General features: G+C 37.8%; 1 protein-coding gene and 2 non-coding genes across 3 annotated transcripts; all 3 read right to left on the reverse strand.

The window, feature by feature from the left end:
- Positions 1 to 4,527: 4,527 nt before the first annotated feature.
- On the reverse strand, positions 4,528 to 4,602 carry LOC113463652. Its single transcript, XR_003388319.1, has one exon. It is a non-coding gene; the product is annotated as a small nucleolar RNA Z105 (small nucleolar RNA).
- Positions 4,603 to 4,730: 128 nt separating this feature from the next.
- On the reverse strand, positions 4,731 to 4,822 carry LOC113463653. Its single transcript, XR_003388320.2, has one exon. It is a non-coding gene; the product is annotated as a small nucleolar RNA SNOR75 (small nucleolar RNA).
- Positions 4,823 to 9,240: 4,418 nt separating this feature from the next.
- Positions 9,241 to 15,965, reverse strand: LOC103721175 (cold-regulated 413 plasma membrane protein 2-like). Its single transcript, XM_008811254.4, has 5 exons — positions 15,867 to 15,965; positions 15,608 to 15,790; positions 11,966 to 12,073; positions 11,144 to 11,214; positions 9,241 to 9,722 (listed from the first exon to the last, which is right to left on the reverse strand). The coding sequence occupies exons 2-5, from the start codon at positions 15,784 to 15,786 to the stop codon at positions 9,469 to 9,471; spliced, it is 612 nt and encodes a 203-aa protein (XP_008809476.2). The 5' UTR covers positions 15,787 to 15,790; positions 15,867 to 15,965; the 3' UTR covers positions 9,241 to 9,468.
- Positions 15,966 to 20,342: the final 4,377 nt, after the last annotated feature.

Genomic DNA, 20,342 nt, shown 5'->3' on the forward strand with positions numbered 1-20,342 from the left:
CCATCTTAGAAACTTGTTCTCTTTGTTGATCCATGTGAATTACGTGCATGAATTTTTATTTTTTTGCATAGAGCATTAGCAGGTGTTCCATCCTGGCTGATATATTAGCTTGTCTTTAAATTGGCATACTCGAAGTTTGCAACCATTTTTGGGGAAGAATTTTATGATTCCACCAACATAATTTTACCATGAGACCTTCAGAATCCCCTTTTTTGGTTTTTGCCTCCTGTTTTACTGTTAGTTGAATCACGAGTGTTCTCGTTGGAGATGAGGGGGATATTTATAGAGGAATGCTGCACTGTTTTGCAAGTAACCGTCCGGTGTATAAACGCTTAAAACAGTGTTGATGGTGTGGTTTAATAGGTCAGACGAGCTTTCGAGGGGATGTGGATGCACGGATAACTCACAGAAAAAAGGGTTTTTTTTACCGCATGCGTGCGTGCAATAGTTCGGGCTACTTTTTTGAATCTTAAAATGCCTTTGAATCATGGACTTTGAAAGTTCTTTTGATTGATAAAAAAAAATCATAGCATAATCTTTATAATTTTTGATCTTTTTGATAAATAAATTATTTGAATTTCATTGTGAGTCACAAAGTATCCATATAATAAATCTTGAAAAGATTTTTCGAGTAAGTCCTATCTATTTTTTTCTTTTTTAAAAATTGTTGGCTCTACTTAGATCTGATAGACCTCTACTAATTGATTTAACAGATCTCTAAACTATAATTCTAATCTGAATTGCAATATACTTATATAATTCTATCATATTATAATAATGATACAATGATTGTATGATAATTTAATTGAATGGTTGAACTTCTGTATTTTATTTTATTTATTTATTTTTTTGATCTCAGAAAGGGCTAATCCTCATCTTCGACCCTATATCCATCCATCTCTTGGTGATTGACTTCAACTAAAATGGAACCCCTGCTCTATTCTCTAGTGGAAAGAGTTAATATCAACCAAGCAAGTGTTTAGTGGCCTTATGCCACAGTAATAATTATAAATACATTCTTTTTTCATTATAACTCTTGTACGAACATGTCAAGAAATAATTTAGTACAATTTTGATGAATTTAATAGCTGAATTATAATCAATTATGTTTTTTTATTATATTTTTCCTCATATATGTCTCTGCACGTAAACCTTTCCTTTGCTAGTTATAATACAAATTCAAATATATGTGGCTGCTAAAGATTTTTGATATAACACAGCTCAATTAAATACTAAATTTTAAAAAGGTTTGAAAATAATTATATGCTATTATTTTAAAAATTGGCTATTATGTCTAGAAGACAATTGTGGAACCAGTAAGGTATTGTTAGTCGTGGCGGCGGCGGGGGAGGAGGGGAGGCACCTTCGGGTGGAGAAATTTAGGGCTATTATAAGATTTTTTGGGTCATGCTATTTAAGAATTGAAAAATTAATAAATATTTCTACTTTTATATTACCGTTAGAATTAAACCAAAATTTGAGTTTTACTTCATCTACCTTGACACGCTTTGGAACCGAGATAAACCTGCAAATAAAAGCTGGCTACCTAGCTTACTATTCAAAACTTGTCATTTAGCCTACCGAACAATGCGGAGAATTCCCTGCATCTCTCTGAAAACAACTCATTCGTATCACTATTTCTAATAAATGCACCATTAGGGCAACAAAGGCAATAACTCGGCCGTATCATTATTTCTAGCAAACAAACTTGAGCAAATTATGCTATTTAGAAATGTAGAAGAGATTAATGAGCAAGATACGCTATTGTTTCTTATTAATCAGCATATAGCCCCACCACTTGATTACAAATTCCAGCTCTTGCCTATATATTACATTTTTAAGAATTTTTTAAGTAAATTCTCTTTTGACTTTTTTATATTGCTTCTCTGCTCCTCTCAAACTTTCTTCCAGAGTTGTTTGATTTAGGCATCAGAGAATTCTTCATTGGAGATGCTTCAATTTCTATCTACATCAAAGAATTTTTCACCCGACAGGATTCAATTTCTAGCGGCAACAAATCTGCAATTCCTAACCTCCTATTACTTTAACTACTCACATCTTAACTAATTGTATTCCTTGTTTTTGGCTTTGAGGTTCATTCTCAGATACAACAGAAATGCTTATTCCTAAATTTCCAGTGTATTTATCATATCAACGAAAAACTATTTGATCATTGGATAATCACAACCCCCTTCTAATAACACCTCATACGCATTGTCCCAGGTGAAATATCAATACATATAGAATCTAAAGGAAAACTCAGGCCACAAATCAATGAAGATAACCCACGCACCGAGAAGTGTCGAAATGTTTGCTTTCGTTTCGTTGCATCCGCAATGTAATTAAGCTAGGACTGGAACAACCGTCCTCTTTTCTCCTCGAAGTCCTTGACCAGGCTTCGTCTGGCTCAACTGATATTATACCTACCAAGAAAAAACACCTCCAACTACGTCATAATGGCTAATCATAATGGTAATTTTGATCTTCAGTACGTCAATTACATATAATATTGTTGATTGTTCACTGTTGAATGAGACGGAGGCCTAAAACTATTTATGTTTGCCAGCCTTTATGATTAGATGTGGTTTGGATCTTTTCTCCCTACAAATAATAAGAACTATTTTTCCCTTGCTTTTTCCAGAGTTCTACTAAGAGGAGCTGTGAGAGAAGGAACAAGCATCCCTATGGGGCGCATTCTTGGACTTTTTTTTTTTTTTTTTTGGGTAAAAGGAGCATTTCATACATCACGAGTATGAATACACCCAATAAAATCGAAATACAAAATGTTTCAAAGTGCTTCGAGCATCTCTCTCTCCAACCCATAGAGTGCCTCTTAAGTGGCTCGCTACATATGCCATCACCCAGTCGACCATTTCATTAGCTTCACGACATACATGTATAGCCTGCAATGTAACCCCCTCCCTCACCATCAACCAAATATCGTAGAGCTAGGAATGAGCTCCTCCATAACCATTCAGGCCTCTACAGATTCAGCTGATCACCATGGCCGAATCACCCTCCAGTAGGACAGAACTCGTCTAAAGCACCTGCCTCGTGTAACACATGCTCATCCAGGACACGATTCTTTTAAAAATGCCTCAAAATGCCATGAAAACATGTGAAAATAAAAAACAAGAGATTTCCTTCTTTCTTCTCTAATTATAAATATGTACATATACAGATATATTCTCAAATAGACATTATACAGCTATGTTGGAATATGGTTTGATGCTTTTATTTTTTGATACGATTGTTTGATAGTTCGATAATTGAGAGGACAATAGGTAAATGATATTTGTTTAAGCAAAGTTTGAACTCCAATTTGACAAAAAATATTCATGAGGATCCACTAAGAGGCTGTTTGGATAATCTTAACAAGATTCACAAGTATACAAGCAGGTTAGATCTATATTCACCGTATTCAAAATAATTTTTTCAAGTGTGCTGGAACAAATCCTACATTGAGAAAAAAAAATAACCTCACTAATATAGAGGAAGAGATCCATTTGATATGGACCCGACCCAACATAATCTATGCAATATATTCTAGATGGATTACGTCCAATTAATGCAAGATTTTGGATCCATTTTTGCAGGAATATCCAACTAGGCTCTTGATCATATTAGAGTGCTTGAAGATTTTGCAGGAAGATTTTGGATCATATCAAAAGTGCTTGAAGACTCATCGCTGCATCAAAATCTCTCCCCAACTTAAATTCCAACCAAAAAGAAAGCCCGAAAACCACTCAAAACAAATTCGAATTTTTTAAGAAGATAAAAATAATCAAATGAATAAGAGAGATAACAATGCACAAAATGTACCCAGTTTGCGTAAAATCAAAGAACAGCTCACTAGCTTTGCATGATTAGCTTCATATTAAAAGAAAAGAAAATTGGCTGCGGAGTAAACGCAAAATTGCAATCAAACTGCCGCAAGCGGTTGCCAAAATCTCAAAAAAAAAAATAATCCCTCCTTCCCTTTGCTTAATGTCTAGTAAAATATGATAAAATATACCGAAAACAATCGGCCAAGAATTGAATAGAGCCTGACAGAAGCTCGGGATATCAAAATCGAAACCATAGCATAATGAGAAATTTAAAATGACGAGGATCCAAAGTACCATCGCAAAGAAGGGGCGAGAAATCAATTTGCCCAATAATTCTCAACTTAAAATGACGAGGATCCAATGTTAACATAACAACCTAAAAAGCCAACCTCTATTTCTACTCCCAATTATTTCTCAGACTCTTACGGCCCGTACTGATCGATGCCTACAGAGCCTGGTCACGGGCAAGTTGAGAATGACCTCCAAGGCCAAATCACAAAATATATATAACAAAGAGAAAATAATAACATGAAAAATTCTGACGACTAATATGGAGCAACGGGCCAGAGACTACCAATTCAACTGACGCCCGATCCCTAATGAGGGGGGGTCAAAAAAATAAAACGTAATAACAAAATCAGATAAAGAAAATTATAAAAAGACTTTTTTCCGATCTATGGGATTAATATCTAACTGGCATTCAGAATGAGTAGGAGGATTATTTCACTCATCAGTGAAAAGATCTCGGGAAAAAATAGTTTCATCATTATGCCATATTCTTAAGCAGCAAAGAAACTACGATTTTTATTGCAATCAAAAGCCTGAAAACAAAATTTCTTTATTAAAAAAAACTCTTAGAGAAAAACGATTAAAAGAAAGCGGAAGGAGAGGAGAGGGGGGGTTATCTCTCAGACAAATGCCTCGATTCGTCCTCATAATGTTTTGAATGGAAAGATCGGACTCGTCATCTATATTTTCTTTGCTCATCACCGAGAAACCCCTTGGCCCCAAGATTTAGACCATCAGACTGCCCACTTTAAAACCTTGCAAACAGCTGAACAAATACAAGAAAAGAAAGGGAGAAATCAAAAGATGCGGAACAATCACCAAGGAATTGAAGAAATCCATCGATCAGGCCTCCGAATTCGAAATAAAAGAAGGGGGGGCGGAGGTGGGAAGAGAAGGAGACCCGGCGGGGTTTGGTAGGGGACGGACGAGAGTGCGACGGAGAGAGGGGTGAGCGAGGGGGGCGGAAATTTATAGGCCGAGCGCTCTAATTCTAGGGTTAGGTCTCGGTTTTGCTCCATGCTTGTAGATTTACGTAAATGCCCCTAACAGTTGGATTCGGCATCGAACCCGGTCCACAACTGCGCCTCAAAGAGCGGCGACCGGTCCAGCAAAGAAATACCGGCTCTCGATTCCCGTGAACCGACCCAAGCAGGCCAAACCCAAAACCCGATCCAGATAAGCTTTCAATGGTCAAGCCCATAACCTTCTAGAGAAGCGGGAGAAGGTAGAAAGTGACATTTAGCCTCTCATAATCTTAAAAAAGAACAAAAAACACATAGATCAATCACTACATTGATTGAAGGAGGGAAAAAATTTAAATTTAAAATGACTAAAAGAAACCAATCATTTTCTTAAGAAAAATAAAAATAAAACAAATTTTTGGAAACTTTTTATTTTAGATTGATGATCCAACCCGGCCAATTGTAGATAAAAGATAATTTTCGAGCTTGAGTTAAGTCGAAGCTTGAACTCATGCCTACCATATAATGTTTGATTAAAAAAAAAAAATACCTAAACCCAATCCAAATTGAAAACTACGGGACAATTTTAAATAGTGGCTTAATGACTGTTATCCATGTAAAGATGTAGAAATATATAATGATCTTTACTTTTCATTAACTTCTGATGTAAATGAGTATCATAGTACGTAGTGGTCGTTATTTTTCTTCATATAAAATAATATTTATTTCAAATTTTAATTTTTTCATGAAAATTCTCTCCAAGAGTGATCACATGGTTGAAATATATATTATTTTATCTAATAAAAAATAAAAAAATAGTGCCATTAATTTTTTTGATATCATCTATTATTTTTTATTGTGATGATCTAAATAGTTTTTTATTTCTATAGTTACTGTAATATTAAAAACTCCAAGAGTTTTTTTTTTTTGCTGAAACGGGTGATTCATATAATTCGAATACGGATACACCCAATAAAATTAGAAAACAAGTTTCGAAGTGCTTTAGGCAGCTCCTCCTCTTCAGTCCACAGGGTACCTCCGAAGTGACTGGCCACATAAGAGGCCACTAAGTCTGCAGCTCCGTTAGCCTCTCTGAATACATGCTTAGCCTGAAAGGCCATATCATCACTCACCATAGCCCGAATATTTTGAAGTAGGGGGTGTCCCCCTCCGCCACCAGGGCCATCCTGGATCCAACTAATCACAGTGGTCGAGTCGTCCTCCAATATGACCAAGCTGGCCTGTAGCGTGCACCGAGCATGGCTCAGGCCAGTTCAAGCCGCCCGCAGCTTTGCTCCCGAAATTGAAGAATCGAAGATCTAGCATCCACCACCAGCCACTATCCTATAGTTCGGGTATCTAATGACGAAACCAGAACCTCCTCTCTTGTCGCCGTTCAGCACACATCCATCGAAATTGACCATGAGAAAACTCGGGGGGTGGGGGCTCCCAGGTGAAAAACATCATACAAGGCGCTACCTGAGCAGAAGGGGAGCTCCATATGTCCCGAGCTATCAAGGATCCATATGCCAAGCCTGCATGAATGATCTCCGCTTCTTCTACCCGGGCGTGCTCCATGACGAATCTCGAGGACGGACTACTCTCGCTAAATGTCTGAGCGTTCCTAGCCAACAAGATCTAGTAGGTCGTGCAGGTCGCCCCAATGGCCACCTAGCGCATCTGGGGGGCACTGGACCACTGACGAATTGCCTGTAGGAAAGATCCTATCTGGCTGCAAGCATCTTGTGGGATCTTGACAAGTCTTCAGACTCCCCTAGACCACATGCACTGGAATAGGGCATGATCCACCATCTTGTCCACTTGGGAATCCGAACACTAGGGTTGAACGCCAAGTCCTCTTCTGCTCAGTAATAATTTCGTCGGCAGGCGCTCCCAGGCCACCTTCCATAGAAATAGAACTACCCGCAGGTAGAGTCCAAAACTCCATGTCCAAGCACAATCCATCCCGAGCATGTGCTCCCGCTGGAGGGTGTGGAAGACATCTTCCACCCTGACACTAGCTCTACTAGACATACTCCAAACTCTCACATCTGGGCCAACACACCCCGGATTCGAGAGCGATCGAACATGCTTTGCAAGGTGCTCTCCAAATACCCGACCAATCATGCCGACATCCCACTCCACCCCCTCTGGGCTAAGGAGATCGCAGACTTGAAGTTCGTTAACAGCCTCGATGTTGAGCATGGTCGGCCAGAGTCTCAAAGGAAGAGAGTCCACCCACGAGTCCTCCATCACATCCACATTCTGCCCACGCCGATTAGCCATTTGGTGTTCGCCAAGGCGGTGGGTATATACCAGCGAATCTCCTGCCCCAAGTAGGAGCATCTTCGTCTACTCGGGGTCGCCCCATTAGTATGCACCCGGCCGTACCTAGCCGCCATGCCCTGACTCCAGAGGTCCTGCGGCTCAAGGATAAACCTTACCGCATGACGAGCAATAAGCGCCTCTCATCTCTCTAGGAGGGATTGCACCCCCAGCCCTTTCTCGCGGACTGGTGCGCAGACTCTCTCCTAGGCCAACAAGTGCACTCCATGGCCACTTCCATACAAACCCCATAAGAAGTTCCGAAGAAACTGATCAATCTTCATCAGCATTGCCTTAGGAACAACAGTATTAGACATGAGGTAGACAGCATGGGATACAAAACCGACCTGACTAGTGTCAGCCTGCTTATTATAGATAGAGATGATGTTCTCTAGCCCTCCAGCCTGTCCGGGACCCATTGCATTAGCTCAGAACACTCCACCACCTGCAACCTCCTCCCCATGATAGGTACCCTAAGGTAGCTCTACGGCCCCTCCTGCTCCCGCATCTCGAGAATCCTCCTGATCTCTCGCCTCACCTGCACCTCCATCCTCGGGCTGAAGCAAATGGTCGATTTCTGAAGGTTCACTAACCCCAAGAGTTTCTTTACAACGAAAATAATGGTTGTCAATTATTATAATGGTCAATAATAGTTCCAATTTGGGGAAAATTATAGCACATCATTTTAAGCTATGCTTTGGAACAAGTTCATAAGGATTTTATTGGAACATTTAAGATAGGAGAATATATATATTTAATTAAAAAATTAGAAATTTCTAATATTACTTTTTCTTACAAGTTTCATCATCAATATATATTTAGGAAGGCAGTTCTAGAATTTTATAAAAGTTTGGTTATCAGGTGACCTCACGTGATAAGAGAAATAAACAGTCGGGCCACATTGCAACGGATTAAAAGTCTTGATGGCTAATTGATACTTTTCAAATTTTTGGGATCTAAGTGTACCCCAAACTTATGGGGGTGTATCTATAATTTTTCAGAATATATTTTTTTAGAATTCTTTTAGAGAAAGAAAATAAGGGAGGTCCATCCATATTATAATTATGTAGGCTAAAATGCTTGGAGATGCATCATTTGAGATTTGAATCTAGATTTTTTTTTTTTTTTTTTTTTGGTTGCTAGGCAAAGGGTGCAAGGTGCTAGGGAGAGACCCAGTTACTGAATTCCAATAAAATAGATAGAAAGAAGAAGATATCTAAAGGAATAAACAGCAAGGTGCTAGGGAGAGACCCAGTTGCTTTACATCAATTTCACTTTAAATGGCACCTTGTTTCATTAAATGGCACTTTTGATGATACCAATTCAAAGGGATTTACTTGAGTTAGTTGGCTCTGGAATCCTTAAATAAATCTATAAGTGTGGTGCACCATCCATATTGGCGCAGCAATCATCACATCTAAAATTTTAAGATTGCGAGATTAACCACCTCTCTTCTTTGACACATTTCACTCATCGTGGTTCCTCCACGTACGTAATCAAGGTTGCACATGAAGGATGATGTTAAACCTGATATACAATGACGACCGTTTCTTTATCAACTCAAGCATTTGGAATCAATTGATTATTCAACATGATATCAAGACATTGATTTGCTACAGAATTGTGAATGCAAATCTTCTCCACATGCATCATTTTTTTGGTTAACCTAATTATCATCTCGACCCAATTAAGTCATTATGTTTATTATCTTGACTCATTCTTCAATTATCCTGATTCCTCCATGAAATAGACAAGAGTGTGAGTGCAGCAGCTCATAAAATCAGAAAAGAGCTCCCTAATTCGGTCATATAAATTAACCACAGAAAAGCATGCGTGGGTACACCAAAATCCAAATGCAATGCATACCGAATCTGCCAGACTTCATCCCCAGAACAAGAAAAATATCCCTATTTAAGCACAAAACCATTATTTCAAAGAGAAGCCTATCTCAATATTTTGGTGGTTCATTAGAAAGCCAACCATAGGAAATCCACAATCTCAAAATAACCAAATCCGACCGTCCCAACAACGGCAAACAAAACATTTCCAGAGCTGGAACGAGGAGGCTACATGAAACGCAGCACCAAGCACCAGACAGGATAGACGAACAAGAGAATGATACCTACGGTATTTGATATGCCATGACTCCTCGTGAATGAGTTTCTGAAGCCCCCTGATGCTCGGATGTGCTCTTGAAGCAGGTAGCAGCCAATGACCAAACATATGACGACGCCAACTAGGCCGTCCCTGATTGTGTGGGCAAAGAAGCTAGGGGAAACCACGAGAAGAAGGATCAACGATGCGGGCATCTCCAACCAGTCTGGATCAACAGGAACAATGTTCACATAAGAAAGGATCCAATTTTTTTGATCAGTTACCTACAGTATTATGATGTCTTAACATGTTATAATACATCATGTATAGGTATCCTTCTGTTAAGTGCACCATGCCAGGGCACTTCAGCATGGGAGGATGTGGAATCATGCGCCTATACTACGTTTACTCATGCAAATAAAGGAGGAAGGAAGATCAACATATTTGAAAGAAGCAATGTATACAACTATAAGGTGGATCATTTAGCAAGATTTCAAAGGATATAGTGCCAAATATAATCTACACAAAGGATAGGAGAATGCTGACATAACTTCTCCACGATCCAAGATATTTGTGGTTCAAAAGTTTTGAGCATGACCGTATATAGACATTCAGCAGAAATTTATCACTAAATAAATAGTATGATGATTCAGGAGTTTCCACAGGAAGCAAGACCCATAGGATGATGCTTTAATGTTTAGAGGCACCAAAGCACAATGGTACAAGGTAGCTTGGATAAATCCTCATCCTTGAATGGTTAATCTCCTTTTTTTTTTATCCTTCTTTTGAGTGTGTGTATGTGTAATGACCCTGAAAATGGTTAATCAGCTTGTACAATATATGATAGGCAAGCAGGTACTTGTGGACACAGTTTATACACAAGACTCAATTCAGAGTTGAAAGGTGGAAATATTGTTAATTTAGCAAAAGACTTTGAAGTGTTCAATTGATTATGCATTAGTGCTTCTGGTAAGAGCAGAAAACATGCCTTACAAACCAAACTCATATAGATGGGGAGACACTCATGTAATATGGTTGCAATTATGCGCGAGTCCATCAACACCAAGAACGAATTAATGCCTCTGATCATAAAGCATTTTCTTCCAACCCAGGGAAAAAAGAAACAGAAAAAGAAGCATACATAATTTGAGCTAAAATAACATCTGGGGTAAATAAACAAATAAATAATTAAATAAATCTCTCTTTGGTTGTACAGAAAGGAGACTGCCATATTTCCAGGTTGAAAGGGTAGTTGGTAACATCTTGTGCTTCCTATTGGAGAGTGGATTACATAAATATCTAATATTCCAATTCCATACATGACCAACACTTCTTAAATTCCAAGATGCTGCATTTCATAAATAGCAAGGAGGAAAAAATAACTTATGAAAAGTCAGCAAATATAAATCTCAACACTGCAATTCTCTATTACTGATTGGGAATTGACAAAGATTAAACAAATAGAACATTTGTACAAAGAAAAAGGAAAAAGAAAAAAATAGAACCAATTATAAGTGCATGAACAAATAGACACATTATGACTATACAACTGCTGATAATTAAGACCTTCAGAGTATTTGTGCCGCTAAGGGGATACTAGAAACAGGAACATGATAGATCAAGCTAGATTAACATTAAAACATATACCTGGAAAATGCCGAGGAAAGAAGAGTCGCAGCACAACAGCAATAAACGCAATCCATTTACCAACCTCCCCCCTGCAAAATATCTCAATAAAATTGAAGACCAAACCATGGGAAAATATATCATAAACAACAAGACTTGTCTGATCTGTTCAGTGCCACTTACAAGTTTCCTTCTCAATTAGTTAATACATAACCAAGGCTAAATCCTGTGAGATTATTACATAAAAAATTAAACCATTTCTCAGAGTCTCCTATCAAACCTTTACAAAAAAATCTGTAGCCCATTCAGTACCCCCATACCCAGGCAGTTTTTCAACCATTCAACTTCCTCCAAGGAAGACCAGTTCTGGCCTAAATTGTCATCCAATACATAATAGCTGTCTATCATTACTTTATATATCCAATAACAAACCATATCTAATATAGCCATTGTTCATCCTAGTATCATACTTGCGAGCCTTCTCCACTGCCTAACATCCTGATGTTTAAGGTGACCTGACTATTGTTTTTTGAAATTATTTTTTGAATCCCAATGGAGTTTGATTAAATACTACCCTGAAGGCATATCTACACTTCATTTACCTCAATTTAATCCTATCAGGGATGTACTCATTTATCTGTCCATCATTCAGTAAAGTTGATTCAAGGTGAAAAATATTCCCACTCCATATTTTACCAACACTAATTACATCCTTAAATCCTCTCATATTCCCACTACACTGGTACCTTAAGTTAATTGTTCTGGTTCACCTAATTTTTGAACCTTCATTCTGCAGGTCATCCACAGAAAAAGCCAATATAAAAGAAAGAAAAGGATAGTCACCTCAGTAAAGAAAACAGCACATATGGCAAGCTCAAGAAAATGTAAGGAACTAAAAGTGCAGTCAACATGTTTGTCCTCCAGTTTGTCCGGTCCAATACCAACAGATATCTGCAGTAAGAAGACACACAAAAAAATAAATTATTAACTTCAGAAGTAAGGTAAAACAATCAAATCAATAGAACAGTATTGTGTCAGCACATATAGGCACTTCTAACAAGTTTATTGTTTTAAAAAAAAGGCTGAACATGTATGTCTGTCTGATTATGATACAGAAGATTCCAGACATCCCAAAAACTCTGGGGTACATTACTGATCTACACAGTTATAAAATGGAACAGAAAAGTTGCATAAAAGTGAGGCAAATTCTAACTAAAGATGCATGCGACATCACATAAGCATCAATACAAAGTCTGTGGCAACAGCTATAACAATTCACTATCTCTCCCTTCAATGAAGTTACATTATGGCATCCAAGGAAAACAACCAAGCATCAAGAAAAATTAACAAAACTGCAGCTTGTTTTGTTCAAGTCACAAAAATCAAGCATTTCCTGGTACATATACTGTTGTTTTAATCTCAGTATAACTGAGTATCATCATCTGATGTCAGAACATTTGGATCCAGCAGATACAGAACAACCAACAGAGAAGTCATAACTGATTGACCAAACCCCAGTTCCCATGTGAAAGTACAAATAACAATGTTTTAGCTGTTTTATTTAAATATAAAGCATCTCCTGGCACAGGCACCTTTGTTTAATCAAAGCATAACTGTGTATACTCATCAGATGTCAGAACATTTAGATCCAGCAGATACAGAACAACCAACAATGAAGTCATAACAGATTAAAGTAAACCTAGTTCCCCTTTGAAAGTACAAGCAATAATGCCTTAGCCGTCTTATTTAATTATAATATGTAAATACTCTCAACACATAAGTAGAAAGTTGCAATCCGTAACATTAAGCTGAAAAATTGAAATGTAAAAGTATAAACAGCTAGAGTTTACATAGATAAGTAGTAAAGATTGCTGATGGAAGAGAATTAAAAATCCCAGATGTTCCTAAGTAGGCAATGGAGTTATGTGCGATCTTTAGAGGAAAGTCTACAAGAGAGGAAGAAAATATGTTCTCACAAATTTGGATTTTCTTTGCGATGGACTACATGTCATGCCTCCATCTTAAGGAGGAATACTCCACATGCCCCTTTCTTTCCTAATTGTCTCTTCTTTTTCTTCTCATTATGCAAATCTAAGTATTGAAGCAACATGAATTCAGGACATCAAAATCTTCAGCAAATAATGGGATCTGAAGAGTACTTTATAGCATCCAAAGGTTGAAAGGCTTAAAAATGCATTTGTATGTGGCAAGTATGTCAAAGTTCATTATGTATATTGCCTACACATATTGTGTTTCCTTTCCTTTTATTTTTTCTTGCTTTGAGTGTCCTGCTATATGGCATCATGTATGTATAATAATTTATTGCCTTCAGTTGTGCTGATGTATTTCACATTTCTTTTAAGCTTTTATAATCTAAATAACATGTTCTAAAATCCCGATCAGGAGCTTTCATGAAATCATCAAAGAACAATTGCTAAAAGTCAAAGCATCCATAGCTCATATCCACCTTTTGAATTAGAAATCAAAATTACCCTCTGCATGTTTGTAGATCATCAATCTATCCTACCAAATCACTATTGGAAGTTTAGATCTTCAAAGCTTTCATCAAAACGTGAACCAGAGCTCTGGTCAGATGTCCATGTGAAAGCTTTCCCTCTATCCAATTTTCCATTCCATTTTCAATTAATGATGATAGAAAAGAAACTTTTCCGACCACATGCTCTTGCTAGGGACTTGCACCACTGGCAACATGAACCACTAGGACAAAATGTTTAAACAATCAAAGATCACATTAAGGTGAATTGAGTCTTTAGTCTAACACATCCCAACTGAAGCATCCTTATTATAGTTCTTTCCCATTCTCTATCCACTGAACAGTTACAAATATATGGTTTTCTCACCACAAAGCTCTTACCAAAGGCTTGCACCACTAAATCCATAAGCAAAACTAGCTATACACTTTTAAGCTCTTATTTTTCCTCGTGATTCATCTCTGAGTGTCCTGGCAGCCATTGAGTATGAATATAAGAAAAAGAAAAATAAAGTAGCCCAACTATGATTGTGCATGATATGAACCTTTCTCCCACTAATTTGTCTTGAATTATCTCCAGCCCCAGATTAACCCATACCTAGCTGTTTATTTCATTCTTCGCATAAGGAGCAACTATCTCCGTCTCCTAGATTCTTCTGTAGGTTGGTGAAAGCCACTCACTTGTCTTAGTCTCGCCTGCTCGGTTTTCATCCTGAACACCATAATTGCAACAGTTCTGGTCATTCATAACCTTATATTAATAGTTCTGTTGAGGCCTGCTGCTGCATAACTTCTCCAAGCACAGACTTTTTTTAAGACTTTCGGTTTTGTTTGCATTTCATTTGAGTGAGTTCTTGAACAACCCTCATGCACTTCTCATTGATTCAAGGTAATATTTTGAATCCTTTATTTAACTAGATTACACCTACAATATAGTCCAATCCCATGTTCTAGAACCAAATCTGGATTTTAAGAAAAAAGAGTTTTTTTTTTTTTTTTGGGTGCAGAAGGAGGGCGGGTTGTCAATCCTAATAGTACATCAGGTCCATTGTGGAATCAAGCATGTAATGGTTTTATATTCCCCACGATGATATAAGGTATAGGCCTTCTTGCTATCCAATTTAGACTAATTCAGGTATAGCATAATGAGTGAATTAGAACGACTTATGCCAGCACCAAACATTAATTTATAGATGAAGACATAAAGAAGAAGCACTATCCATGTTTGCATCCTTGAACGCAACAAATGACGATATTTGAACAAAGGAACACAAACTTCATCGATATCATGAAACCAGCTAATATTTTCAGGAAAACCGGTTCATCAATCGTGCTAGTAGGCAACAAACCTTAAGAACTTTAGCCACTCGGCCCACTCCAGAAAGGTTACTATTAGTTCTTTGTTGGAGTCTTCTACTCCATGGACCATCCAATATACCTCTTTTTACACGAGGCGCAGGGAAGTACCTCGCCGTTATCAAAAAATTTGTTTTAAAAGATGCAACGACATCTGTCCATAAAGACACTACCTTCAATCGCTAAGCAGTCATATGGTCATGATCTGCGCCGCTCGCATCGAGAAAAAAATGAATTGTTACAGAGAAAAGGAGACCATTATCAAAATAAAGGCCGTATCCAACGTTTTTTTCCTCAAAAGAACAGAAAAACCCTTCAGAATCAATATCCTTATTTTTTTAGACTGATGAGAATATTATATGATTCTGAAACAAGAAACTTAGGACTTTGCAGAATAGATTTAAATCTAACACCTCAAAGATTATGGTAGAAATAATCAACTGCCACAATCAACAGAGTTTCTCTTGCAATTTAAGTTAATACTAAACAAGAGAGGAATGGATCGATGATGAACAGAGAGTAACTGGTACCCGAAATGAACTTAGTTGTCATTAAAAGCATACGTATAGAGAAATCGAAAAAAGAAATCAGAATAAAGCGGTCACAGGGGAATAAAGGATCAAACAAGGCGAGCTCACATTGCTGAAAAGGAAGCGAGGAATTGGAAGAAGGTGGTGCCGAACCCAAGTCCACTGCCAAGCTTGAAGGCATGGCTGGCGAGCTTCTTGGCCGCGATCCCGAGCTCCTTGAGATCCGACTCGATCAAATCGTCCGCCAACCTATCCGTCTTCATCTCCAGGTACCCTATCTTCCCCATCCCCCTAAGAATTTTTTCTCAATTAGAAGCAGAACTAGAAGAAGAAGAAATTTTTTTTTCTTCGAAATTTCAGAGCTCACGCTAGAAAGTTCTCGAGAGGAGGAGCAACACAAATAGGCAGGAGGGAGGCAAACGGCTGGCTGGCCGGCCCACGTTCTCTGGATCAACGTCGCAAACGTGTCCCACGCCTAGCTTATTGCCGTAGGCGAATCACGAAGACGTGTCACTTACCGCGGGCGGCACCCAGGCGCGAGTAGTGAATGGCCCACAGGATCTTTTAACCCGTTTAATCTATTTTAATTTATTTAATAATTAAAGCAGATCATTATCCAATTTAGACTCAGCTGCTTATGCTGCTGCTTTTTTTTTTTTTTTTTGATGGAGATGACAATGACCTATCTTTATTTATCAAAAATTTATTAATCTGAATTCGATCTATTTATTAAATAGAATAAATTTTAGATTTGAATTCGATCTTTTTATTAAATAGATAATCCAATATGTTGCATATAATCCATTTATTAAATAAATCAAGCAAGAATAAATAAGTTAAATAAATTTTTATTAGATTAAATATATTTAAATAGGCTAAATATATTAAGCAAGCTGGATAAAATAGATCAGAAACAGATTTACCTGATCCAATCCGACTTAATTACTATCCTTATTGGTTTGTTCCTGTTGCTTGGTTGTATCCATTAAACTTTGTCTTTACTGGCACATGCCTTACTATCCGAGCAGCGGTATCCAGCTCGAAATTTTCAAACCGAGGGAAATGTCAAAATAGATTACCCTTGGATTTTGAACAGGCCTTTTTTGGTAAGCTGGATACATCATACCATTTTAGCATGACCACATCCAATGAAATAAAAAAAAAGAGGTGACGGGGAGGGGTGGAGCAGGCTAATACTATCACAAATCCAGCCACCAGAGTGCTGCGCAATATATGAGGCGATCCAATCAACCGCCTTGATCTCCTCTCGATAAGTATGGATGGCCTAGGAGGCCACACAGTCCCTTAATAAGTTGCAAATGTCCTGCAACAATGAGTGCTCATCGCCTACCCTGGCATGACCCTAGATCTACCCAATCACAATCGCCGAATCTCCTTCCAGGTGGATATGATCTGCCCCCAAATTGACCCATGCATAGGTGATCCCTTTCCAAACAGCTTTTAGCTCGGCTCTAGGAACAGAAGTGTCATAGAGCCGACTGCCCCGCTGCAATCAATCTCAAATCAGTGCCTCTAATCACAAATCCAGCTCCACCTCATCCTCCATCCTCGAATACACTACCATCGAAGATTACCTTGAGAAAGCTCGAAGATGGAGTTTTCAAGAGACAAAAATCATCCAAGTCACTCTAAGAGTTGAGTGGGGGCCCCTAGTGTCCCTAGCAATCCTGGATCCTTTGATTGTTTGAGCCTGAGCGAACTCATCTGCATAAAGAAGCTTCCTATCAGCCACAGTCCTCAGATTCTACCTCTGTCCCTCAAATGTCCGGCATTTCTATCCAGCCAAATGTGATAAGCAACATAGACAGTGCTGACTCACCTAGCACTAGTGACAGGTTTGCTGATGGACCCCTTCAGGTGAGCAAAGAAAGTTGCAGTCAGGGTCGGAGACTACAGGAAACCTTAGTTGCCTCTGGCCAACTACCAAACCTGGACTACCCTCGGGCAATAAAACAACACATGCTTAATGGACTCCTCTACATCTCGGCACCCGTCATAAGTAGGGTGGAGCCTCACACCCCGTCTGCTTAAAATTCTCTGGCCGGGAGGCAGCCCCACACCACCTTTTAGAGAAACAAAGCAACCTGAGGGTGAACATGGAGCCTCCAAAGCCAGCCGCTATCTATGGACCGAGATGTCTCAACTCCGTACAACTCCCCAAGGTCACTAGCTCTCACCTTGATTTGCTAGTCGGACTTTAGGTCCTTCTATCAGGTCCTCCTCCCTAGAAACTGGTACGATTAGGATCCTCTCTGCCAACTGATCCCCAAAGAAGTGTTGGACTTTCACTTTATCCCATCTCCTCTCCCATGGACTGAAGAGATCGCACATCTTAAGGCCCGAGCTCTCCACATCAACCAATGTGGGCCATAGTTGAATAGGAAGATCAGACACCCACGTATCATTCAGCACATCTATCGACTGGCCATCACCGACTACCCATCGAATTTGAGTCGTCACCTCTAGAGCATAAGAGCACATCTCCTGTCAAATAAAAGAGCTACACCGGTTAGCCTGGAAGTCTGGCGCCATGGCCTGGTCACCGCACTTAGCCTCCATTAAGGAGCTCCATAGGCCATCTGGCTCAAGCAAGAACCGAGTGACATGTCTGGCCGCCATAGCCTCCCTCCTCATCAGCAGAGAATAGATGCCTAGACCACTATAGCCTCAGGGCTGACATACCACCTCCCAAGCAAAAAGATGGAGTCCTCTCCTGCCATCCTATACTTCCTATATGAAGTTCTTGAATAGCTATTCCACCTTCACTAGAGGAGCCTTGGGCATATCTGTGTGAGTCAGCAAGTAGACCGAAGCGAGCTAAGGACTGATCTCACCAGTGTCACCCTACCCATCATAGAGAGTGTTCTCGCCCGCCACCCCTCCAGCCTTTGTTTGATGCCCTGCTTGACTTGCTGCACTCTATCGTCCACTGTCGCCTCCTTATAATGGGTACACCTAAGTATCTCTAGTTGCCAACCTCCTCTCATACACCTAGGATCTCCTTGATGTCAATCCTGAGATGCGACTTAGGCCCTGTTTGGGGGAGCTGTTGGCAGTAGAGCTGTTAGAAGTAGAGCTGTCTGAAGTAGAGCTGTTATAAAAAGTTGTTTGCTGTTTGGTAACTACATTCGTAAAGTGCTGTGGTACTTTGTTTTGTGTTTGGTAAACAAACTGAGAAAGTACTTTTGTATGACAAAATTACCATAAAGGACATTGCATAGTATTATACAACAGAACATAATAAAACATAATATAAATTAATACATAAATATACGAAATAGTATAATATTATTGTAATATAAAATAATATTATGTTGATATAGGATAATAGTAATATAATTATTAGAGTAAATTAATATTTGGTAATATAACATAATATTAAATTATTTAACATAACATATTAATGTATTATGATATAATGTAATATATATTATATTTATAGTATAATACAATAATAAAAGTATAAAATATTATAATTATTAGTATAAATTAATTTCTCATAATATAACATAATATTAAATTATTTAAAATAACATATTAATGTATTATAATATAATGTAATATAATACACTATTTATAGTATAATACAATAATAAAGGTATAAAATATTATAATTATTATTATAAATTAATTTTCCATAATATAACATAATATTAAATTATTTAAAATAACATATTAATGTATTATAATGTAATGTAATATAATATAATATTTATAGTATAATACAATAATAAAGTTATAAAATATTATAATTATTAGTATAAATTAATTTTCCATAATATAACATAATATTAAATTATTTAACATAACATATTAATGTATTATGATATAATATAATATGATATTATATTTATAGCATAATACAAAAATAAAGGTATAAAATATTATAATTATTAGTATAAATTAATTTTCCATAATATAACATAATATTAAATTATTTAACATAACATATTAATGTATTATGATATAATATAATATGATATTATATTTATAGTATAACACAAAAATAAAGGTATAAAATATTATAATTATTAGTATAAAATAATTTCTCATAATAATTTCCCATAATTTTTCATAAAATAATTTTCCGCGGTCCAGGGGCTCTTCTTCGTGGTCCACGCTCGAGGAGGACCTCAGCATGGGCCGCGAGGTTGATGATAAAAAAAAACAATAGATTGATTTTGGAAGGTATGGAAAAGGATTAAAATTTTTTTCTTCTAAAATGTGGTTCAAGAGATGCATACAAAAATTGAAAAGAAAAATACCTTTTCTTATGGAAGGGAGTCTGACAGCTAGGGTTCTTGGCTCCAACAGATTTTTAGGTTTATAAAAGGACAAACTATGTAATTATGTTATTTTAATATGGGCATTTTTGTCAAAAATACAGCTTTCCGAAAAAGCTGAAACAACTTTCTCCCAAAAGCTCCAAATTGGAGCTTCCTCCCAAAAGCTGTTTTCAACTTTCTACAAAAGCTGAAACAACTTTTTGAAAAATTTACCAAACACAGTTTTTCATCTAAAAGTACTTTTGGAGGGCCAGAAAGTGCTTTCTGGCCCTCCAAAAGCTCCCCCAAACAGGGCCTTAATCTTTGGGCTAAAGTAGACTGCTGATTTGGCTAGGTTGAGTTGCTAACCTGAAGCAATATAGTGGTCCTCCAGGATTCCCTCGTTCGTCCAAGAGCTCTGTCTCATAGCTCGGGCAAGGAGCATGCAATCATCCGCAAAGAGGAGGTGAGAGATTAGCTCAGCATGTGAGGTAGGCCTATAGGCTTCAAAGGTCTGCATCAAGGTGGCTACACGGAGAGATCTGGACAAAACATCA

The sequence above is a fragment of the Phoenix dactylifera genome, chromosome 16, assembly GCF_009389715.1.
Source record: "Phoenix dactylifera cultivar Barhee BC4 chromosome 16, palm_55x_up_171113_PBpolish2nd_filt_p, whole genome shotgun sequence".
NCBI classification, from domain to species: domain Eukaryota; kingdom Viridiplantae; phylum Streptophyta; class Magnoliopsida; order Arecales; family Arecaceae; genus Phoenix; species Phoenix dactylifera.